Source organism: Manduca sexta, chromosome 19 (genome assembly GCF_014839805.1).
Source record: "Manduca sexta isolate Smith_Timp_Sample1 chromosome 19, JHU_Msex_v1.0, whole genome shotgun sequence".
Lineage (NCBI taxonomy): Eukaryota > Metazoa > Arthropoda > Insecta > Lepidoptera > Sphingidae > Manduca > Manduca sexta.
Genome location: NC_051133.1, coordinates 7,862,012 through 7,888,402, shown reverse-complemented (window position 1 = coordinate 7,888,402; position 26,391 = coordinate 7,862,012). Strand labels below are relative to the sequence as shown.

Sequence of the window (26,391 nt, the reverse complement as noted above, 5' to 3'; positions counted from 1 at the left end):
GCGAGACTATCATTTTATTATTGAAACCGAAATAATAATATTATGTTTTTAAACAAGTTTATTTGGCAAAAATGTGATAGTGAAACTTTAGCAAAACATTTTTTATCATCCTACCATTAGGTAACTTGGTAACACAATGTAAACATGCCAATTGCCAAGTCATAATAATTATTATAATTTATAATCTTATCATGAAAAATAATAACGTTCAACAACTTACCCTATACTTTGTATAAGGTTTCAAATTTTCTATATGTATTATGTTTGCCGTTTTTTCAGTGTGACTAGTATTGGAGTAATATTGCCAAGTGCCCGACAATTCTTCGTAACGCCATTGCACCAAATAGGTCATGTTGCCTATATTTGGAGTCTCCCATAGAAGTGATAAAGATGTGGCCGTTAGACTATCCGCGACCAGCGCCGGCGCCGGCGGAGTACCGATCAATTCTATAATAACACAAATAACACTTAAAATATGACATCAAAAAAATATCTTTATATTTAAGAAACATACTTACCTCTTAATTGTTGAAAATATGTATTTAAAGCTTCATTACATCCCATTACGCAGTAGAGTTCACGCGAAAATACCGTCTCTGATGTGACGTTCTAAAATTATTGTTGTAAAATATTATTATTTATTTAGTAAACATATGATTATACATAAATACTTTAAAAACTCAGATTTTTAAAACTTTTACTTACGCAAACTATTTGACATGAATGTTCTAATCCTTCTCGCCAAAGACTGCAACCCAATTTGCACTGAAAAGATTATTACATGTTGAGTAGGTATATCATAATGATTCTTGTAGATCAAACCCATGCTCTTAGGTCTAAAACTGCAAATGCTCTAAATATGCCAGAGTCGTAATTGCGAACAGATGTAGGTAGGTATACTATAGCTACGTATAATAAACAAAATGGTCACTGGACAAGGATGCGTAATAAAATTTAAAAATGATTTTAATGATTAGACTCTATTAGCAGCAAATAGTAGGGGTTGTAATCCAATTACCACACTACAGTTAACTTCATAAATTCTATGTTTGGCTATCATCTAATTGACTTCAATTTCCATAAAGTTACGTAAATTAGTACAATTTACAAAAAAGCGTGAATCATTTTGAGCGTATTCTTAACGCAGCTCAGCTAATAAGTAGGACACAACGGCGCTAAGTTTCTTCATATGTTGTTATTTGGAACACGGGTAAGAAGATTTATTAATTGATTCGTAAATAATAACAAATTGCTCTTATTACGCGATAAAATTTCAGACACATTGTCTACCACAATGTTGCTATGATGGATATTTAACTTCATACAAAAAGTAATTATTAATTGAAAGTTGTCTCCGTGATAATTGCAGTGACTTAATGAGGATTTGTTTTGTTTATTTTAACAATAACATTTGCATATCGCCATGCTATTTTGGTTCAATTTTAGTGTAAACATTAATTCAAGTTTTACATGATATGTACACTCAATTAAGATAAGTATAATTAATCTATTAGTAAAAATATTTAATTATTACGTATCCAATGTTTTTAACATTAGATTAGGCAGCATTATACTAGGTGGTCACTGGTGACCTAAATAGAGCTATCTATGGCATGAATATATGAGTAAAATTATAGCTTTTAAAATAATGCGAAACGCATTTAAAATGTTATAAAAATAATAAGAATGACAACTTTATATTCCCAAGATTACATGCTGCATCAAGGTACTTATTTAGAGATCTCTATGTTTTATATGGTAATATACAAGTTGTTTTACAAAAGTTAAAAACACAAGCTTTCACACACTTTTTAAAAATACGTTATACCTCAATTATTATTATTTAAAAAACATGTTAAAAACACCGAGACTTATAAAAGAAATGGAATCGGTAACGGATTTTCACGGTCAACCGACGTCCTTTACGCTTGGTGACTTGGTGAAATTAACCGGAAGACGCAGGTGTAACGTCTTAGATATGCTTCCACTGATATTTACGTTCCCATGGCCTTAGATCAACGTACACAAATTAACTACTTATTACATACTTATATCGCGCCGTCTGCGGTAGTATTGGAATATTGGTATTATTCATAGAACCTTTTGGTATCTGCCTGTAATATAAATATTAATAGCTTTCATAAAAAAATAAGATATTATGTTGTTGCGTCCCCGATTTAAGAAAAAAATATTTATTTTATTTAATATATTTAGAAATCAGAATAATTAATAGACTTATTATGATAGCTCCAAAATTTATAATATTATATGTTTCGCCCAATTAGAAATAGCTTTTCGAGCATTGAATTTTGCGGATATGAATTATAATGTATGTACCTGGTTTATAAAAGACAATTTTTTATAAGCAGAAAGTAATTTTTATAAGAGAAAAAGAATGTAGGATAATGCCATTTTTAAATATTTTAATACCATCGCTAAAAAGGCTACTCACAGGTGTAAAGAATATGTCAATTATTCGACTGTGAATAATTAAACATCGTCAAGGTAACACGTAATTTGATCTTGATATCAGTGCATTCTGCAGTCGAATCATAGCTCTAATATAAAGTCTATTTTGATTCGAGAATAGAAGTAATCTCTATGAATTTGTAATCCATTGCGCGAATGATAAATTTCAAAGTGGCGATACAACTAATGCAGTCATTCCCGACAAGCCGTCCCACAGGGCATAAGCTGATCTCATACATTTGAGTCATACATTGTCTCTCATTCAGTGATATGATGAACGATACGCGAAACAATTAAAATGGACAACAGGCAGCGAGTGCGCGCGCGATCTGTGCCGTTTGTTTCGGTTGTTTTTAATTGCGGGTCGCGGCCTGCGCCGGCGCATTCTCATGCTACAACTGGAACGGGATTAGCTTAAAGCGCCATACAAATTTGTGGAGAGTTCAATAATGTTTTGTAATAGCGTATTCGTTACACAAGGTTAATTCTACGGTTAATTAAATTTATAGGAAGGTTCTCGATCACGATATTGAACTATGTATCTGCAACCCTAGATCTCGACATTTTTGAACCTTTTATTGTATGTCTTACTAAAATATAGAATGCATTAAAACGATTTTTTTTTACAATACTTTTTTCACAGTATGTGCTAATAAGGGTTAACATATTTTAGACAAAAAATAGTTTGGTACCTACAGACTGTAGTAATTATTGTTAATTTAGTATAGGCGCGCTATGTACTAACAACAACATTTTAGGAAATTGAGTACTTAGTAATGATCGATTTTAGATTCTTTTCAATTTAAATTAGAAATTAGCCATCTGTAAAAGAAATTGTTCAAATTTGTCATATTATGAGATGTGGATGATCGTATTGACAATTTGTTATAGCGTCGGTTGCCCTTGCTAACTCGACTCTTCCGCCATGGCTGTCACAACACCACGCCCTGCCGGTTCACCCTCGGCGCCAATTATTGTATCTCCGATAAACTGGACGCGATAATACAAAGACAAAGCGATACAGACATTAGACAGGACAAATCCTCATTATGATTCCAATATTATGCTTGCATAAATAAGTATGCATATAATACATATACAGTAATACGCTTATACACACTTTTTAAACAATAAACAGTAATAATTAAATGTCTAGGGCCAAAATTTTATTTTTAATTACGAGATAGATAGAGCACAGAATTCAGCTCATCTCGATAGGTCATCAAATATTAATAGCCGTATTTTGTGTTTATCTATTAGGCGTGTAGACCGTAAATCTCATTTTACCCCAGTGTCCAGGTGACCTACGCCTTTGAACAAATCATGAGCGTACGTACACGTGCTAATTGATACCTATATGCGTGTACCCTCATATCTGCAGGCGCCGCAGGCGAGTATAATGCAACACCGTGAATGCGATAATATGAGCGGCCTATGCCACAATGCGATAAGTTTCATGTGCACTGTCATTGAGAGTGTGGGTTTTAAATAAAAACTATTAACAAAAGCTAATAAAACAAGTAAGTAAATTAACAGCTAATTAGCCAGTTTCCTGTCTCGTGCCGTAATAATAACAAAACAATAACTAGTCCCTTTGGAGTCATTAAAATCGTCGCGGCGCGGCGGTTAGTTGTCGGAGCGATTTCCGAAATGCTTTCGGAAGTCCAATTGAGAGCGCAAGCGCGCCGGACGCCACGCTATGTGAAAGTGCTACTAATTTGTTTGTTAACTAGACCATGTTTTCATTAATTACTTCGCTTAATGAAATAATAATTATAAATGTAACATCTCGCGTAGCGATATTTATCTAAGACATTTACATAAATCAAAGTGAATAATGTAATCAATCTAAACAAACATTATTATAATTTGTGTGACATATATTTTATACGTCATTCATCTTAACATCATCATTATAGCAATGCATTCACAGAAACATACAGATTAAACAATAACATAGAATATATAGAATATGAGGACCCAACGCAGATGCCAGTTTCATTGCCGAAACAGGTCGCAAGACATATGACAATTTTTAATATGTTTTTTATTTTATATATAAAAATATATATATATATATATGATCTGAGATTCAGGATCTTTACATTTGAATATAATATGTGATTGCCAACAACAGTTCGGAATATCTTACAATAATCAGAACTTTCTATCCGCATCTATTTTTGGTTAGAACAAAATATTAATATTGGTAGGTCGCCGCTACCTCAGTGTTGTGTTTCTGGCCTCAAATGTTTCTGGCACAAAAAGTTGACAACAGATGCGTAATGCTGAAACAATACAGTAGTGTTGTTTTATTTTGTAGTATTATGTATATCGATGTAATTCCATTCACTTAATAAATTTTAAAATACATGAATGTCAGAAGAGTCAATTACGTTACTACATAATCATCGCATAAATAACGCTGATTTGTAAATAGGCGCCAGTGGAGATTATGGGTGTTTTTCTAATTTAGTACGTTATTGGCCTAAGATAACCTTATGATAGCATATTATTCCACTTATTTCACACAGTGATTATAACAACGCATTTATGAAGTTTCTACACGAGCTGATCAGCTGTCTGTGGTGTGATACACTAGCTGTGATAAATTGTATATTTCAAGTAACATTTTAACTCTTACATACACTTAAATGTCACGCCAGGTCAGGACGAACCACCATGGAAAGTCATTAACAATTTTTATAGAGGTCGCTATCCAGTTTGACCTTATAACAATTCAAGGCGCTACCCCTAAAAAAACGGTACGTTTCACGTATTTTTAAAAGCTATATATTTGCAATTTATAATACATATAGAAAAATAATTAAACACCATATTTCTAAAATATGTTATTACTGTGGTTATTTAAAATTTTTATAATGTGGATATGGATTTATTAATTTTATAATGAAAATGCATCTAAAACTCGAGGTCGTCTTAGGGCAAGTGATTTTCATCTTCTAATATCCCTAGGGCGTCGTATTATTAATATATTACTGTGGAAATATTTCTATTATTATTTTTTTGAGAAACAAAATATCAATTGAGAAGTGAGACCGAAAAGATATTTTTAAAATACCGAAAATTTTATTGACTCCGTGAAACATTGGGTACAGGGGCCGTACCTAAGATACCTACCTACAATCATTAACATTAACGGTAGGTATGAAAATGACGTAACCTAGCGATTGATTTGTCAATAGAATATGACGTTCTTATATATTTTTTCTGTTTTCCATTAACATTAACGATTGTAGAAAGGCGTCTTGGCTACGGCCCCTGTTAAACTAACTACTACATTACGCGATGACGCTTTTTGCGCGACAGTTTTACTACCAAGGTCAAAAGGTCCATTCAAGCTAAAGACAAAATTGTCTAGAACAGTGGTTCTCAAACTTTTTAAATGACGGAACCCTTTTGGGAAGCAAAATACTTGATGGAACCCTACAATAAAACAATTGTTTTTATAAGTGTATTTTTTATTAATCAGCATAAGAAAAGTACAATGTAACAGTTACTAATTATTATTGAGGTGAGAGGTGTGTTGATTTTTTTTTCTAAATTGTTGCGGAACCCCGACAGAGGTATCACGGAACCCTAGGGTTCCGCGGAACACACTTAGAGTATAGCTGGTCTAGAATCTAAATGTTAGACTCGTCTTGCAATGTTGGTGGAATACACTCTCAAGTGCGAATAAAAAATGCTAGTAAGAAAATAAATTATGTTAAATTGTTAATTAACATTACCCATTTCATTTTTGCCTGATAAACAATATTGGACAGTTATCGTCTGATAAATTTAAAAATGTAATATAAAAAAGTAAAGAAAAAATGTATATTTCGAATAAACCAAACGGTCAAAATAAAATAACTCCAGTTGGAATATTCTTAGGGGATCCCAAATACATAAGCAGGTCACGCGCTGGCCCACGCCAACCACTTGATTCTGGCAATTGGATAATGCTGAGGCAAATTGGAGCCCACCGGAGTGTTTCCCGCCGCTGTCGTGTTCGAGGACTCTCCTCAGCTCTCTATCTAGTGTAGTGTTTTGCTGATGGCCTTTATCAGTCTTAAGTACTTTTATTGCTCAACGAAAATTCACTAAAAGGGAAGAGGTTTGTTATTTTAGAAACGCAAATTACGTTGCAGTTGAAGAACGTTAACTCCAATGCGTATTAGTCAATACGCATTTGTATATTCTACTGACGTCATCTGCAAAATTTAAGTGCACCACGATCATAATGACATCCTCATTCGGACAGCATTTTTTTAGTTTTATTTGACAGAGGTAGTGGAGGATCCAATAAATAGACTATAAATCAAACAGTTTACAGAAGCTGAGTGCACTTTGAGCAATTTCGCTGAACAGATTTGTATAGAGTGCGAGGAGTAAAGGGGTTCGGAGGATACCCGGCGGGTAGAGGGGGTGAGAGGGGTGAGGTGCGGGGTACTGAGGTGGGAGGAGAATTTGAATGGGCGCAGCATGAGCGCGACTCGCAGGCGGGGAACGCTTCGAACGGTCCTTCTAATGAGGAAATAAGAATTAGCGGACAACGAAGCCGAGTGCAGTTAGTTCTTTATGTTAACTCAACGTTTCTTTGTGATTTATCATGATCGCTATTTTAAAATTACATATAGAATGTAAACTAAATAATCCTTTGTAAGAAGATAATGCTAATTTATATACGAATATGAAACAGTTAAATTGTAAAGCAAGAACTTTAAAAAATCTGTTTTTACCAATTGGTAAAAAAAATATGTACTTAATATTATAAAATGACCTATCAATTTATAATTATTTTTGTTAAACTGCTCTGTATTATTAGGATAAACTACGTTTCGAAATAACCGAGTTTATAAAATTTACATGATAAATTTATTATAAACCCCAATAATATAATAGCTATGGAACGTACATCTTATAATAACATTTTATTACCTATCAATTTTTAATACTTAAGTATAGTTGAAATTATTTTAATTTCAATGTCTAACATTCGCGTAAACATAAGAAATTATTAAGTATAATTGTTTATCTAAATAATGGACTAAGTAAAGCCCTAGCATATTATAATGTCTGTGTTAAATAAATAACGACTAATTAAGTGGAAGTAACAGATTTTATTTCTAATGCCCTATATACATTATTTTGATACGCTGATGACCTACAGTTATAAGTAAAAAAATATACACTGTTACCTAAACTACATTTAACAAACATGAGCTTTTAAGTTGCGTTTCCATATCATGTTCACAGCATTAAATTGTCTGGCTTCCAATTGATGCTAGACAGTGTGGAATTTGCAAACTGCAAACTATGAATTAATTGCCAAGTGTGAATGACGAATTAGAAATAATTAAATAAACCTTTATAATTAGCGTCATCTAAAAATAGCTTTCGGGCTACAGTATAATTGATACACAAGTTTAATTCTGGACAAAAGAAGGCGCTCAAGTGTGCGAGAACGAAAGCTTTGTTGTGAGTGCAGAGAAATTCGCAGAATAAATATTTTTTTCAATTGTTTAAGCCCTCGGGCGGCTTTATATCGCACATTTTCAATTAGGCGACCAATTAAACCACACGCGATCTAAGTATTATTTATAAGTATATACATGTAAGTATACACAGAGTTGCATTTGCTTTAGATTTAAACGGATAACATTAAGCAATATTTACTTTGATAGACAAATTAAATTTGTAATAAGGTTATCCATACCTAAATAATAACGTCAATTCATATAAAAAGACATTGAGTAAATCACAGGCTCTTTTATGGTCTTAGAGGAAAAAATCATCTTCTGTTGTGATACACAGTTCAACAAAACCATTATCTTGATGTTTTCAATAAAAATAATCGTAAAGTATTAAGAAAATACCTTCACGGACATTGACATGTTTAAAATGATCATCTGACCACTTTACAATATTCCTCCTAAACTCTTTAATGCGAGCGTCCTATCGGTTCCTAGCGGTTATTTTATACTTCACCTAGATAATATTTTATTTATAGGAGATCAGAGATGATATATACCCTGTGGAGAAATTGTCTCATACCATTTTTAAACAAAGTTTATAAACTAGAAGATTGAGAAAGTGACCTCTGCTATTGAAACAAATGAGCTCTATCCTATAAGACCGCCCACAGCCATGACATAAGTATTATATTTATAACTAAATATTAAAAATATGACAGCTACGGCAAATATAATTTTTATAAGAAATAGTGATCAGGTTAACTTTACCTTTCTTTAAGACAGTGGGTTGACTTCCAGAAAGCCGATAACTAGTTCCAAATAGTGTCTATAAAAAATTTGAGACCTTTAATTAATTACAAATGATAATATTGCCGAGTCTCAAAAATCCCTCTGCATTGACCTAATACTACTGCTTTTCAGCAAATATAACTTAGCCAACAGCTAAAAGATGCAAAGCATTCGAGAATCTACGTAAAGTTTTGAGATTTAAGGTCCCTAACAAAATGATAACAGTGAATATTATTCAGAATATTCATGAGCGCACCTGACGCTAAGTCAATGTACGGACTCACTTCAATGCCTCCACACTAACACTCATAACACATTGTTTTGATGTTTTTGCTCTACTGGCTTTACGAATAAATTATTCAAATAATGCAGCAGCATAATTAATGTTTGGGCATTTTCCCACAATTACGTGCCTAACGGTTTATTACGTAAATTAAATCAGAACTTATATTGGCAACCTATTATGTTTTTCAAGTGTTTGATTCTATGGTGTATCAGAATTCAGTAGCCTCGCGGATGAAAGACAAACTGCGGCATCGAAGATCTCGAGTTCAATTTCCTGCTGATTTTTCTGAATTAGCCTTGTTTTTTCTGATACTCTCTTAAAGTCACAAACTAATTTAAAGGTTGCATTTGTAAATTAATGAATTTCTTTTTTCATTATTTTTCATTATCGCCCGACTTTACAGCAGAGGAAAACGACATGAACTCTTCCTCTTTTTAAAACATTCATATGACTCTTTATACTGGAAGTCTTTATTCAGACTACTGCATAAAGAATTGCAGGTATTATCCTAGTAATAATATCTGCATGACAAATAGTTTTGTAAATTTACATGCAATGCACCAGGCTCCCCGGAGCCGAAATACCGTTTAACTCTTTATTTAAGAGCTTGTATAAAACGACATAATAAAATGAATCAACTCTAAAATAGATCCGAGGGGAGCAGGCAGGCAACTAGCAGCTTCCTTCCTGCGTCCATCCGGCGTCGAGTCTCACGCGACCCCTGCGCCCTCGCCATGGCACCGAACCCATCGTCCATGGTGGATGACCACCGCGCCGCGCCTCACTACTGCCCACTTCATTCAATGCACACAGTCACGCATCATAACCTACTTCATTATTGAAAATTACTTCTCTGAATATATTCTTTATATTAAATAGATCAAACCAGAAACTAAGTTCCAAGAATATACATCTAAATATTATTCTTTTTAATTGCGCGGATGAGTACAAAGTGATAGGTAATTAAGTCGAGGAACATCTTAACAGGAATTGTGTAAAGGTAGACAAATGAAAGCTTGCTCGTAAAATGTAAACTGCTGAAAAGTTAGAAGCGAGTGTGCCGCGAGCCACACCTTTGCATCTTGATGAGTGATTTCTACCAAAGCAGTGCTTTCTTTATGTAAACACTACAGGGTGTCGGTCATGGGAATTCAGTTGCGAGGATTACCGTTAAGATAACCGAAAGGCAACATGTTTTTATGTTTTAGGTTTCTTTATTTTTTGTTTTAATACGAGTAAGGTCTGAGAGTAAGGTACTACACTATATTAAGCAACTCAGTAATATTAGAAGCAGGTCGCTCTTAGAATGGATTACGTTATTATGGCACTCAAGTTTTCGCATGAAAATCAAAACATTGCTTATTCCATCTGATAATTAAAAAATTATTGAAAGCATCTAAAGTAAATGTAGACTTGTCAATGTCGCTACAGAATTACAAAACCAACCGCAATATCGTCAAAAAATATTTAAGTTCCATAATATAACACGAAGTGCAATAATAAATAATACAAATTGCTATAATTTGTACGGACTATGTTCATGGTACAAAAATGCGTGAAATAATAATAAACAGAAACAAGTCAATTTATTTCTATAAGAGTAAAGCAGGAGGGTGCGCCCGCGCCGCGCTCCTCGCTATCCACTTGAACCTTTTTTGCGCTGCACAGACCCGTAAATTGGACGTAACTGATAATTTTGACATAAACCAGTAGTAACTGTCAATGTTTGGCGGTCGAACAATCCGTTTTGTGTCAGCTATTTTGGGGAGAAATGTGATGGATAACACAAATTCAATGCGCGTAACTGCATAATGACATGGGAACAGAACTATGTATTCTTCTTCAGACTAAAATATTTGTTTTGTTCTAGTTATAATTATGATGACCCAAATGCATATTGTGACCCATTTATACGCAACTATGTATCATACTTATAGCAAGTGTTATGTTGTAAATATTTGTAATCTTAATGTGTGAATTATCGAAATGTCTGATACAATATTCATTAAATACCAAATTATTTTAAGAGGTCGTAGGTGAAATGATTTGATTTATCTGTGAGTAATTATAAACTTTTTGTAAATTATTTTTGTATAGCAACCGTACCGCACACCCAAGGAGCCTCATAATTATTCACAAACATACATGTATCTACTTCAAAGTTTAACAACTTTAATGTTTTAATCTGCGCAACTTGTGCCCCAATTTCCTTTACAGAATCGTAAAATGTTGTTGCTCAATATCGAAAGAATATAAATATACAATAACACGCTTATCGGTTCATCGCATTTTACGACCATCACTTGTGTAATACAATGCTGATTTCATTGATATTTTTACTAAGGGCACGTAACATGTAACAAAGTAAACAAAAAGTTGTGATTAAATAATAAATATAAATGCTAAACAAACAATAAACGTATATTTATGTATGTTTTTGAAAACTATTCGTTTAGTGCGTCGACTTTCATAGATATATCTGCATGATTTGCTGGGCGCCGGCTTCTAACGAAAGAGTGAATATATTTAACCAAATTGCATGTTAATTTTCTGTAAACCACTTCATCGATTTTATATAGAATATAATATTGACAGAGTAGCTCTATCGCATGTATAGTTATTGGGTTTTTAAATTATAAAATAACTACATTCGCTTGCTAGGCTTACTTACTTGTTGGACATAGCAATCTGATGCACAGGTCACGTCGAAATGCCCATCTCCAGTTCGATTCTGCTGAAAAAAAAGAAACATTATATGTACTTAATTCATATTATTTATATTTATATGTCACTACAATTGTAATAATAAATACATAAAATACTACCTAAAATGATTTACTCCAAGAAGAGATAAGACATTTATATTTTTAGTAGAGCAGCAATTTAAGAGAAGCCAGTATGACTGCTCTACAAGCTTTACTTCTAAATTCTTAGATTCTGGGCAAGGGAAGTTTGATTCCTGTGAACGCTTTACGATAAAATCTTAAATTGACTGAAATTCACGTTGTAGCCAAAATCCAGAATAGGGGACCGGCCTATGCTTGATTTTGTACATTATTCTATATGTAATGGCTTTTAATACGAAAAAGAAGCACGTCTGCGAAAACAGCATAAAAATTGGTTAAAAAATGAGCGAGTAATTCATATTTAAAATATTGTAATGTGCAGAAGTGGGCATGATGTGGGGATATCGCTTCATCTCTTTCTTTCGCACGCGTCGTAATTCCCGATAACGTCACATGTGGATATTTTGTCTCTTTTCTGTTTCTTTTTAACTACCCCTTCCACCGAAATTCAAAGACTCATAACTTGTTGATGATTTACCGGATTTTAATAATTCCTTTTGTGTTATAATTTATACAACGTAAATATTTGATAATAGTAAAGAACAAAAATGAGTCCGGTACCCTATTATACCTATATTACCTAACTATGTACCACTAGTTCATAGTGAGATATGAAAATATAAACAAAACAATGAAGTCAATCATAAAGCGATGTAATGGCCTACATACAACGGAACAGGTTATATTGTAGGATGTTCACCGGAGTCACAGTTGTGATAGCTTCCGTTGTGTCGGTCGGCGCGCGCGCACCCGAGCGTGCAAATTGGCGACATCATCTACCATCTACCTGCTCTAATACGACGCTGATTGATGAAATGATTTCATTTTAGTGTGTAGTAAGCAAACCTTGTATAGATATTATAAATCGGTACGTGTATGGCACATAATAGTAAAGCCATCTAACAAATTACATGGTTCATAATTGAAATGCATTTTATCTTCATATAATACTTACTTTAAATGTTTATTTTTGTAAAGTATGTATTTAATAAAAGCTCTACAGGTTAGTTTGTCTTTAATGATTTGTTCTTAGTTGACCTGCAGATAAACTCATGCTTAGTACTTACGCATAACTTTTCAATTACGAAACACCTTATCTACAGACTAGACAAAACATTTTACATCAGACTACGTCAATTGATGCTCCTTTTTATATTCAAAATAAAGTATAATATCTCATTTACAGTTTTAGCAACCGTGAGACCGGATCCAGTCTGGTATCACTTAAAAGGTTTCTATGCCGAAATATGATACCTGTGGTTTTGTTTTTGGAATTTGGTTTATACTGTGCTACACACAACCGCTGGGCCTAGTGGTACCATGGACTTAGTGGTAGCATAAATAGTTTGTGAGTCGACGGTCCGGGTTCGGTCTTAAATATGTTAAGGGTTATATTATTGTATAGTATTGGCAATACGATATAATTTTCCTCAGATTCTTGCCATGCAAGTAATCTATTATAAAAACTAAGCCATCTGCTTGGCTAATGGCTAAACATCGCATTATATGCACAATCACAATGCCAAAATATGTTTAATCAAAATAGTATTTATTGTCAGAGTTTACGTTTGTTTTCTCAACAATTAAATTATTTACTAAAGCAAACTTGTGAAGTTTGTTACTTATTATTAATTTGTTGACTGGAAATGATCTCTCTACGACAACTGACTGGACAGCACTTGAAATTTCGGGACATTGCTGTAGAAACTCCTTCAGGTAGAGTTTCGCCGGCGCCATTGAGAAATGTGTTCACAACTTTATTTCCTGAAGACCCAAGTTTTTATGTAAAACAACATTTAATTTGCGACATGCCTTTTCCGATAGTGGGTCTTGGAAGGACGTTATTCCGTTCAATGTTTTTTTACAACTCCTCTAACGCATTTAACTACTGGAATATGCATATAAATCAAAAGTACTAAAATATACAATAGCGGTATAAAATTGCGTATTATGCATTTATATATGCCTACACGCAAATGAATATAATCCAATGTCTACTAATGGCATATGGTATACAATATGAAGAATACGGGTAAAAACATGTTGACTCCAAAGTCAACTAGGAAGCTTTCTAAGAACAATTTAAATATGTAATTTACTCAGTCAAAAAGAAAACAATATGTCTCTCTTCAATAAGTTATTACTTAAATAATATAGAGCAAGTATTACCAAAGTGACAACTACAATTAATTTTAAGACAGTTTAAAGATGTAGGTTCACAAGGTTCCGCTATGTTTAGGAACACACATCTATATTTAGCAAGTTTGCGTTGAATGTAATGGGTCGCTAATTGTCGACAATTACTTAGATGTGCGTTGAACCTGCACCATACTCGCCGCAAACAAACTATAAAGCAAGATGGACGTATTATCCTCGTTCAATAAACTATTGATGGCATCTTTATCAATGAATGACGTTAATACTATATTGCGAATGAGTTATTGCAAGCGCACATGGACCTTGCCTTAATAAATTATTCTGTAATGCTCATATTAATTATTGATCATTACGTTCTCTATATTGAAAATTAAAAACATCATATTAGTCAAGATAGTCTAGGTGGTAAAGGAAAATCGCAAGCAATTATTACTTGACGCCAGTAAGTAATGTATTCAACTACCTACAAATTTATATAACACATAGATATGCGCCAATTTGGAGCATTGCTACAATAATATTTACGTATAATGAAGCATGTTTATAAACTAAATATTGACTATAATTATTTCAAGGAGACCTTAATTTATAAGACAATATCGTAAGTTTATCTCCCGGTTTTTACATTTATATTGTTTTTATAGACAAATATGCACTGATCCTACCTGAAACGGGCATTTTTCATTACATCGTGTGACGGCTTCCGCTCCAAATTTCTCGGTGATGGAGCTGTAATCGCAGCCAATTGAGCGAGCGGACAAAGCCAATCCGAGCACCGACAACACTAGCCATTTGTGCCAATTCACTGACGCGTTCATTGTGCCCGCCCGGCAAGCACCGACGTCGCCGAGCCCACTGTTGCGCATGCTCACACCACAGCATCCAACATTCTTTACGTGTATCACAACATTTGTCATTGAACGTTACGTTATCAGTGTCATTAAAACAGTTTAGATTCAAATGGGATTTCAGGGACCGTTCGACATCAGACAATACGCGTAAGTCGTCATGCGCACAGTTTGAAAAGCGCGCGGCGCGATGTCATGCATTGGTAGAGGCGTGCGCGTACGCAACCAAGGCGACAATTGTACTGAGCACGCAGCGAGTGCGCGCTGTGGTGCGGTCTGCGCACGTATCCGCCCTCCGCATCGAAGCGAACTATGCGCTACGAGCTCGAGGACGCTACAGTTGGGCGCTACGAGTATTATGTTTTTGATGTCTAGTGACTCTATCTACCTGTCTGCGACGTGACGCACAGACAGTGTTTGCACTTAAATACTTAGTACGTATTATACGTTTCTTGTTAATTTTAATTTGCTTTTATTTACGGCTAATCAGGGACTCTACAACTAATTTCTAATTAAATATTGACGTATAGGGAAATTAAACATTAACATCAAAAGATTTGTCTCGGCACCTTAAGGACGTAAACTATGAAACTATGCATTTGATTGCAGCCGGAACAAATCTACCGTAAAAGTACCTAGTTATGCGAGAATATATTCGCTCTGTTCTGCGTCACTATATAAAAATTTGATGATAGGAGAGATAAGCTGTTTAAGGCGATACCTCAAGGTCCATTTTCATACATTTTGTTTCGGCTTTAATCTGGGTAACTAAACAAGTATTGGCAAGTAAAGAATTTAAATTCACGTCTAGTTAGTGATTAGTTCTCGCAGTTGAAAGAAAAATGTAAAAATAATTAATAATCATGGATATTTCTGCCTTTAAAATTTCGTCATATTAAATTTTAAAGGCCGAAATATCCATGATTATTAATTATTTTACGTTTTTCTTCAACTGCGAGAACTAATCACTAACTAGACGTGAATTTAAATTCTTTACTTGCCAATACTTGTTTAGTTACCCAGATTAAAGCCGAAACAAAATGTATGAAAATGGACCTTGAGGTATCGCCTTAAGTGAATATTAAGAAGGTCCCACAATGACACGGTATGCAGAGTCGATGTCAAACAACTCTATCAGCCATCATGTTGGGAATTTATAATACATTGTATATGGTAAGCACGCTTAAACTATAATTTGCGTCAAGATGTTACGTATTGTGTTAGAGTTGCATGCAATTTCTTCAAAGGAATTTACATAATTATAGCCTAATGTTTATTATAAAAAGCATATTACTATTTTTAATTTTTATAGATTATATAAAGAATATTATTATATATAGATAAAATATACGAAGTTTCTGAAGGATATATTTGGCATGAGAAGTCCGTAACTAATTGGTTTTCACTTATAATTCCCGAAATTATTGATACGTAGTTGTGAATACAATATGTATCATTACTTTTTTATGACCTTGTTTCAAAAGCACTTATTTCCACTCGGTATTAGTTCCGAACTATTATAATCCAGACGAGAGATTTTAATAAGCAAAACCGATAGTAGCTAATACGTACAGATAAAAGAGTTAACTGGTCGCCTCTTAAGTTGGTATGGATTAAACCTGATTAATTATGATAGGTTTTGTTGTGTCTATGAGTTGTTTAGGGTCGCAGGCACTCAGATTGAGAGCAGTCACGCCATAAGTAGGCACCTACTGACGCCTGAGTGGGTACCACCGTAATGTCCATTTCTGTCGCCAAGCAGATGTATATAGCCACGGTTGTATTCCGGTTTGAAGGACATTGTAGCCGGTGCATCTACTGGACATAATAAGACTTGACTTCTCATGTTTTAAGATGATGAGCGCAGTGGAATATCAAATAATACTTGCATTGTAATTCAAGGCGTTCAATGGTGTTCCTATTATTAATGGACGGTGGTATCGCTTACAATCTGGCGAACGACAAGCTCGTCTCGTCATTCAAAGCAATAATAAAACTCTAATATTAAATGACTTATAAAAAAGAGTACCTATATAAATACTCTAACTCATAAATTTCTAATATAAATGTTGATGCACTTGCAATTTGTTCATTCATACAAAATACTTATTTTTGTGAATAATATACCCTAATAACCAATGGTGGACTTTATCCATTTAATACTTACATCAAGCTGTTTAAATTATGGCGCAGTATATTAAAGAAAGCAACAAGGTCGTCCAAAGACGGTATCAGGGGCCTTATTCTCTATCCCGCACGTTATTTTAACAGTGCGTAACAAGCACGTAACACAAAGCATCATGTTTAGGACTATAGAAATTTGGCTTACAGAATACTATTCCACGCACATTTCTCGAACATAACATGACACGGCCGCGTTACGCGTTTACACTATCATACAGAATAAGGGCCCAGTAGCTAGTTACAATCGTTCAATTACTTTAACTACGCACCCGCGCCTGCTAGGTAACACTTCCCACGCCTTAACAACATTCCTTACTGAGATGATTTCATATCTACTTATAATCCTTTACAATACATTTATTTACTTAGGACGATTCAAATATATCTTTGATAGAGCTGGTTAGATTGTATTACCTACTACTACATTTCTGAAACAGAACAAAGATTTTTATGAACTGGGTTAGTATTTAACCCAGTACAGTCCAGTAATATTCAAAAAATATTATGAATGCGAAGAACGATGGTTCTTCAAAAAATGACTGATGATGATCAGTCATTTTTTTTTTATGGAATGTACAAATATCCATGTATTGTTTTACAAGAACTCGTTAATAATGTAAAGTAAGATTACGCTGTTTTCGATAGGCTTAAAGGTTACAATTTACGATGCGAACGTTTTTGGCTACGATCCGTCTCGCCTAAAATTATAAATAGTCTAAAGAAGTCAAAACGAATGTAGTTTCCCTTTAGTGATTTTTTTTAATCGGAAAAATACTAAATTTTACGAACTACCTGTCTACGCCTAAGTATACATCCAATCTTACAAGTTTTCTATAGAGTATCATCGTCGTCACTTGTAAGGTAAATAATTTTGTAATTTTGATATTTTATTGCATTAAGAATTTAAAATGAAAGGGTATCGCGAAGTACCTACTACACGGATAAGCTCAAACCATACAATAATAGGTACAAAAGTCTGAAAGAGAGGATGAAATAAAGAAGTAAATCGTTAATTCAATTTATTAGTATAATTACTTTCAATAAACTCTACACAAAACTGACTAGCATTAACCGTGTGATTGTACTAGGGCAAACTCACCGAATGTATTAAGAAAATCCTACGAACAAATACATTTTACTCTTGTTACGCGCGTAATCAACGCATAATTCACTTCTCTATAATATTCTATCTCTCTACATTTCATGCCTAGCGCCCTCTAACGTATCAACTACGAATTACAATGTATATAGTTTTGACAACGCTTTTGCACAACTACGAGACTTGATATATATATATATAAAGGTTTAGTTTACTATAAGTTACCGTGCTTCATTCATAGATGGCGCGTAAAAATATTTCTTAACCAGAAAATAAATTTGCACTATAATTAGATGGCGCTACAATCGCTATTAATAAGTATGAAAATTTCCTCATAATAGCAAAATAAAAAAGTATAAACCAGTCGAGCCTACCAATCAGTATTTTGATAATTCCAGTGATAGCGTTCCAACTCCGACGTGTACTAATCAATGATAATTATTTTTTTCTCATACTATTATTTATATCATACCTACTTACCTGTAAAAGGTCAATTGGAAACTTGAAAGTTGCGAAAAAACCAATTGTATCGTTTTGAACAGGAAGAATAACGTAAAGTCTATTTACAAACTAATATTGCAAGCAAAATAGACGCATAAATAAATTTTGTTTAGACTCTCCAATAATATACAATTTATGAGTCAAACATTAGAATTGCGCCATTATACAATTCAAGTTCTGTTTTCCTCTTTCCTTGTGCTAAAGTTCACATAGATGAATATAAGTAATATCTGGAAAAACGAGTTTCTTGGCCTCATTTGACACTAAATATATGTGTTTTTTGACAATCTATAGCTGGTTAAAGATTTGATGCTTACCGGTTCACATTTTAGTCAAAGAAAATTCTAAGAACGATTTAGGTTAGTATCTTTTGGGAATTAGACGGAAAGAAAAATTCAGATTAGTTCAGTCGGTACTTTTTAACCGATTTCCAAAAGAAGGAGGAGGTTCGCAAATCGTTTTTGCATTTTTTGTGTTTATATAATTTATTATAAATATTATGTATCAGACGGGTTTGCGATGTAGGCAAATTCCTGAACTTCATAAACGGGACGAAACACATGCTTCACCTTGGTTTTCTATGTAGCCCAATATCACTCTGGTAGAGCCGCAGTGCTACTACATGCAATACAACTCGCATGTTTTATTTTCACAAGTAAATGGAATTTTTTATTTATCGGCTTATTTTCAATCGAATATGATGCTAGTTAATAGCGATATAGGAATATCAAACTTTTTTAATAACTACAATAAACTTCAATATAACCGCAATAACTATATGAAAATAAATTAATAAAATTATGCATGGTTGTTCATGATGTGTTACTGTAATTGTTCAGCATTCCTTGTACAGCTGGATGCATTATATTTAATGATCATACTTTTATTAAAGAGAAGCCTCTAGCGTCTTACCATAAGTAACATCTATGAAAAATGACATTTAAGGCACTTGTATAAATACGTACAATGTAGATAAGTACATACAAATTGAAACAGATATAAAAGCAAATATCAATTTTAAAATTAATTTAAATATTTTTTGTCAGGTTCTACCTACATCTTTTGTCTTGCAGATTAGCATTCGTCTGGAGAAGATAAATTGTCTTTTTTTGGGAAATATTTTTCAACCTGAATATTAATGATTGTCGCATTTTGTTAATAATTTCCAAGCAAGTACCTGTTTACGTTGGTGTATATAACAGTACAATGTCAATAAACCCTTTAGACACGAGTACTTAAAGTTTTTTTTTAAATCAGCATCGCAATGATTTGGTTTGGTACAGATCCAAGTTTCACGTGCCAAGGGAACGATTGACCCAGGGTGTCTTGTTATCTAACAGCTCAGTACGTATTTCAGTACTCGTTACACTTGGTAGTCTTTATACATGGACTATTCATCGGCACATAAAAGTGAATTATTTTATTGTTCCTCCGCTTTAAAGTTTGAAACAATAGATTGTTAATTTTATAATACATATACAGTTATTGCGACATTTCAGTGGTCGTAATTTAGATAAAGATTATATTGCAGTGAACATAGATAAAGGATTTTAATAAAGAGGCTCATAGAAAACGCGGGACGGAGAACTTATACAAGTCATTTCCATGCTGACAGTGCTGCAGAGTGCGTTTAAGGGCTTTTGCTCGAAGTCGAAACCATCCAAGAACATGGCCAACGACCTGGTACATTATAAGGTATAATTTTTTTTTATTTTAGGTAAGAATTTTATAAATTTTCTTATCGCGAGAATTGTGTAAACCCGGTTGAAAATAAACAATCCAGTCAAATAACTAGGTACCTTAAATATTGTTAAGAAATTAGCAATTCGGAACAACATTTTAGATATTAAATTCTAATTGATCGGAAATTTAATTCGTTCCAATATCGTCATGACTGTTGTCAGATGGCCAAAAACGTAAGAAAAATCATCAACATGATATAAAACGACAGAAACATAACATTATAATATTAAAAGTAATATTAATTAAGTACTAATTATAATAATTGCGATTATAGTTTGACCACCCGTATAATGACAACTTTTAACTAGTATGTTAAAAGTGTAATAAGTAAACTTTTATTCGAAAATATGATTTTTTTGAAACTGATGTATATTTACAAAGTATGCAGTGGCGAGGTATGTAGGTATATGCTACGTCGACAAACAGATAGATACTTATATAAACTCATATTCAGATTTCTGTTCAAAATTTCAAATCAAAATTTATCAAAAAGTTATAAAGCATTCTCACGCTCTATTAAATTCAATCCTACTAATATCATAAATGCGAAAGTTTGTGAGGATGGATGTATGTTTTTTCCTCTTTCACGAAAAAACTACTGAACGGATTTGGATGAAACTTTACAGTAATATTGGTTAAACATCAGAATAATACATAGGGGGCATTCCACGTGAAGCGGGCACGAAAAAAAACTCGATGTCTCAGATTTTCGTAATATTTGATTATGTTATACCTGTATATGTCCTCGATCCAGATACAAAATATTATTAAAGTATAAAGCCTGGTAAGCGAGTTAAAGGACTTTGAAGTTTTAACTGGCCGGCTGGTATACGCCACTTCGAATCCAATTATCAAGTTTTTAAATGTTACAATAAAATAAATAAAGCAATGAAATAAATACTTCATTTAATGAGCTTTTTTATTGTATTTTTGGAAATTGAAAAATGTTTTTTTTTCTTTGAAAAAAATTTTTTTAAATTTTCAAACTTGAATTTCACAAAGTTTGGCATATTTATATTTTTTTTTTTTTTTTTCTAAAAATAGCTACTATTGTATAGATAATCCCTGCGAAGTTTCATAATGGGCTGAGAAGTAGTTTAGGAGCTAGACCGATTACAGTGCCGAAGCGCGGCGGTCGCCAAAAAGAGCGAAGTAGTAAAAACTTTCAATTAAACTAAATACTTTCGATTAGAGTATTTTATCATGTTTTGCATCGCTCTAACGATTCAATTACATCTGATTATAATATAAAAAAATATATTTATATTACTGACGGTGCACAACAACATTTTAAAAAGATTTAATTGTATTAACTTGTTATATTTCAAACAGGATTGTGGTAAAGATGCAGAATTTCATTTTCGTGCCACTTCACATGGCAGAAGGGCAATTTGACGGTCTCGGTGGTAACCTAAAACGCCTGGAGACACAGGCTAGTTTACATAACGCATTAAACAAAGCCATCACGATACCCGACCGCTTATACATGTAGGCTAGAACATCAATGCCACAAACTCATATTATTATTACTACTACTATTTATTATTATTATTCATATATATTTTAATGTTTCAAACTTGTATTTCACAAAGTTGGCATATTTATATAATAACTTTTTTCTACTAAAATAGCCAATATTGTATATATATATTATCCTTGCCAAGTTTCAAATGTTGTTGTGCACCGTCAGTAATATAAATATATTTTTTTATATTATAATCAGATGTAATTGAATCGTTAGAGCGATGCAAAACATGATAAAATACTCTAATCCAAAGTATTTCGTTTAATTGAAAGTTTTTACTACTTCGCTCTTTCTGGCGACCGCCGCGCTTCGGCACTGTAATCGGTCTAGCTCCTAAACTACTTTTCAGCCCATTATGAAACTTCGCAGGGATTATCTATACAATAGTAGCTATTTTTAGAAAAAAAATAAAAAAAAATATAAATATGCCAACTTTGTGAAATTCAAGTTTGAAACTTTCAAACACATTTTTTTCAAAGAAAAAAAAACATTTTTCAATTTCCAAAAATACAATAAAAAAGCTCATTAAATGAAGTATTTATTTCATTGCTTTATTTATTTTATTGTAACATTTAAAAACTTGATAATTGGATTCGAAGTGGCGTATACCAGCCGGCCAGTCAAAACTTCAAAGTCCTTTAACTCGCTTACCACGCTTTATACTTTAATAATATTTTGTATCTGGATCGAGGACATATACAGGTATAACATAATGAAATATTACGAAAATCTGAGACATCGAGTTTTTTTTCGTGCCCGCTTCACGTGGAATGCCCCATAGGCTACAATTTATAATGATTTTGTGTAATTTGGTCATAATATAACGACAGTATATATCTACCTTTTATGTGGAAGCCACATGACCAACATAGTGAGCCATAAATATAATTAAATCGGATACATTTATTAGCGGGACTTTTATCCCATAAAACTGCTTCACGCGGGCGAAGCCGCGAGTAAAAGCTAGTGTTATTATACTTATTATTTATTATCGAAATATTTAAAAAATCGGTATAAGTGCATAGTTGAACCGCACCCTAATTGAAGATTTTATTAAATTCCCTCAATACAAACTTTTCTATTAAGTATTAAATAAAATTTAAATTACTTAAAAAAAATTGCATTTAAATAATAGATCGTAGTTCTAGAAATAACTAAACCCACAGGCGATACTTTAAATTCTGCATTAAAGTGGATCCGTTTTTACATTTCAGTTTAAGTTTATATGCATTTAAGCTTATTGCATTAATTAAGTAGGTAGGTAATGCGTTCGATGATCCAGGCCATCGCCTTATTAAGGTGATACCTCAAGGTCCATTTTCATACATTTTGTTTCGGCTTTAATCTGGGTAACTAAACAAGTATTGGCAAGTAAAGAATTTAAATTCACGTCTAGTTAGTGATTAGTTCTCGCAGTTGAAAGAAAAACGTAAAAATAATTAATAATCATGGATATTTCGGCCTTTAAAATTTAATATGACGAAATTTTAAAGGCAGAAATATCCATGATTATTAATTATTTTACGTTTTTCTCAACTGCGAGAACTAATCACTAACTAGACGTGAATTTAAATTCTTTACTTGCCAATACTTGTTTAGTTACCCAGATTAAAGCCGAAACAAAATGTATGAAAATGGACCTTGAGGTATCGCCTTAACTGGACTAGTTTTTATCTCGGTATGTAACCAAGGTTACTGTTGATTTCCATATAAAGAACCCATTGAACCTCATATTTTATGCGATATTTTTATTGTAACAAAAATTGTGCCCGGAATACGGGCTAGTACCTACCAAGTATAGTAAGTGGACTGAGAACACTCACCGATGTTAAGACCGTTTAGCCTCGGCCTTTAAATACATACTTATTTTTTAACGATTGGCTTGGGAATAACCATTAAAGGCTTCAGCAATATTAACGTTGAGCCTTAGTCATGCAATATACTTATTGCCTATAGGTCCAACGACTTAATGTTATAATAGAGGTGATATTGTTTCCAAATAATGTAGGCTGCGTTGGAATCATACGGGATCACGGAATAGTGCTAATGCCCAGGATTATTGCTAAAGTAGAAATAAAACAAATACATTGATTATGGTGCATTAAAAATTACGGTTGAGGTTGTATTGTCCGTAGTAAGAAATGTCATGTAGGAAATCATTAGGTAATGTCCAATGATAAAAGAGTATAGAGGATGAGTGATATGGTCACGTGACATGCGGCACATTTAATGCATAAAATGGCGCCGACTCCGCCCCTTACAATAGTGATATGCTAGTACCGAAAATTTTGTATCGACATCGAAGAATTAAAAGAGAGACAAACAAGCCCAAAAAATATCAAATACGAAAGGGGTTAGGTTCTACCATAATATAAATATAACATACCATAATATAAACAAACAAACTGAAACTGATTTATAAGTAACAATTGTTAAAGAAAGCAGTACCTGTTGTGACAAACATCCAGTTGTGTTTGATCTATATTTGTACGTTGCACTATTCCTTGCTAAAAATTTAAGTTACAAATTAAGATATTTACTTAATACATGATAAATGGAATAAGATAGCGTAGCCAGTAATTATTTGGTTGGTTTTATTTTATTTTATGATTATGCTCTTTGATCGAGAAACATAACTATGTTTCAGCAAACTAAAATCAATGAGCGTAAAGATGGTGGTTAAGATAATCAATTATAATAATTATGTGCAATAACAACAATATGATTATGTATCTATTTCCGTGCACGCAAAGGTTGCTCGAAACATAAGACCGCCAATTGTAATAATATATCTTACATTTCATCTTTATGTTGTTTCTTTATTTGTTTATCTTTTATGTTTATCTATTCTTTTATGTAACAATTCTAATTTTATTCATAGCAATATATTAAAGTAATATTACTATTAGGTGAAGTATAACAATCATTACTATTTTACTTATCGGGAATATTGTTGGAAAACAGTTATCTTTTACTCGCGTTAATTAAACGTGTGGTTTATGCATTTCTTGTCAAAATGTAAAGAACGGATATAAGGATGTATTTGGTGTAGGATTCCAATCACGTCGTCCAATATTCTCAATTCATTTTGCCTTGGTTTTTAAATTTTTTGGTAATCTAAAAAAATATTCTAATTTCACTTAGTTTGTCGTTCTGGATAATACAATATTGATGTGTGCTCTAACATTCTTTCAAAGACAAAATCCGTAACTGATAAACGGGCGTCTGTTAAAATATCGATATCAATCATTTCTAAACAAATCCACCCATCCCTAAGCCCGTGTGTAGACAAACATAATGATATTAAATGGATATAAATCACGCCTAAAAGGGTTCAAAGCTTATTAAACAAGATTCACATATAATTTTAATTGATAAAAACACATCCAAAAGTAAATATACAAAGATATTTACTAATTTTCGGTAAAAACAGTTACTAACCTATGAAAAGATATTTCGGGGTCTTTCTTGCGTGAATTCGATTTGCATCCTTTCACACAACACTGAGTCATTTTCGAAACTTAACAAACACACTACTTAATAAACGAACTAAACAATTGAGAATATGATTATATTACTTTAAATTCAATATTTATGAAGATTTGTTAACATCGTCTGACACTACATGTACGTGCTGACTGGGCTGCAATAAATGGCGTTTCTGCCGCAAGGCGGTCCCCGTGTGTTGAAGTAAACGAAATAGTGCCATATTCGAAGAAAGCAATTATTTTTGTCTTTGTTTGTTGCGTTCCAAATAAGCTTTGAGTAAAAGAGATAGACATATATATTGACAAATCTGCGTCGATTTCCCTAACATAAATATAACTTATTCATATAGCTAACTTTTGAGGCCTGTCCTCTTTATATTTAGTCATTGGTTATATCACATGTACCTAATCTGAAAAAAACGGGATTACCCCGTTATCTGGTATTACCCCAATGTACCTAACCTGTTGAATAGTGAATGATTATAATGTACTTCCACTTAAGAAGGTACTTCCCAAAATAAATTTAATCCAAGATAAAAATATAATTCAGTTTATTACATCTAAATCTTGCCTTTGTCGTCGCTTCATTGTTCAAAACACAAATACTGTCATAATTGGTGCTCAGGGTAATCCCCAGAAGTATCGTTGTAATTTACCTACATTGTTTAATATTGGCTTGAGGTTTCAACGTACTAGGTATAGATAGTTATAATATACAGTTGTATAACGTGCATGTTCTTATTAACTAAGTAGCTAAGTATATCTTAAAAGTCCATAGCAGAGACGAAGGGTGACGTTTTCCGAAAGGGAACATATTGGTACTAATAATAGGCATAAATGCGGTTTGCAAATCGTTCCAATGATAATTATATTTTACATAAGTTACGAAAGGGAAGCCGGCAGGATCAGATTATATGGACCCTTCACCACTGGTGCACAGACCATAGGTTCTCAAACTCATTATTATATTTTATCATGT

The 26,391-nt window shown here is 33.0% G+C and overlaps 2 protein-coding genes across 5 annotated transcripts in view; one reads left to right on the top strand and one right to left on the bottom strand.

Annotated features, from left to right (window-relative positions):
- The window catches only part of LOC115442654 (proto-oncogene tyrosine-protein kinase ROS), a 31,772-nt gene extending 16,591 nt beyond the window's left edge, over positions 1 to 15,181 (bottom strand). For 2 of the 3 annotated variants that reach the window (XM_030167764.2, XM_037440324.1), the window contains exons 1-5: positions 14,690 to 15,181; positions 11,693 to 11,755; positions 706 to 765; positions 519 to 609; positions 221 to 447 (exon numbers count right to left, since the gene is read on the bottom strand). In XM_030167764.2, coding sequence (XP_030023624.2) covers positions 221 to 447; positions 519 to 609; positions 706 to 765; positions 11,693 to 11,755; positions 14,690 to 14,941 — 693 coding nt within the window. In that variant the 5' untranslated portion in view covers positions 14,942 to 15,181. The remainder of the gene's footprint in view (positions 1 to 220; positions 448 to 518; positions 610 to 705; positions 766 to 11,692; positions 11,756 to 14,689) is intronic. The other variant, XM_037440323.1, reaches the window with a different exon arrangement.
- A 5,020-nt stretch (positions 15,182 to 20,201) lies between these two features.
- LOC115442682 (hexokinase type 2) overlaps positions 20,202 to 26,391 on the top strand; it is a 28,644-nt gene continuing 22,454 nt past the window's right edge. The window contains exon 1 of one of the 2 annotated variants that reach the window (XM_030167809.2): positions 20,202 to 20,351. In XM_030167809.2, coding sequence (XP_030023669.1) covers positions 20,262 to 20,351 — 90 coding nt within the window. In that variant the 5' untranslated portion in view covers positions 20,202 to 20,261. The remainder of the gene's footprint in view (positions 20,352 to 26,391) is intronic. The other variant, XM_030167808.2, reaches the window with a different exon arrangement.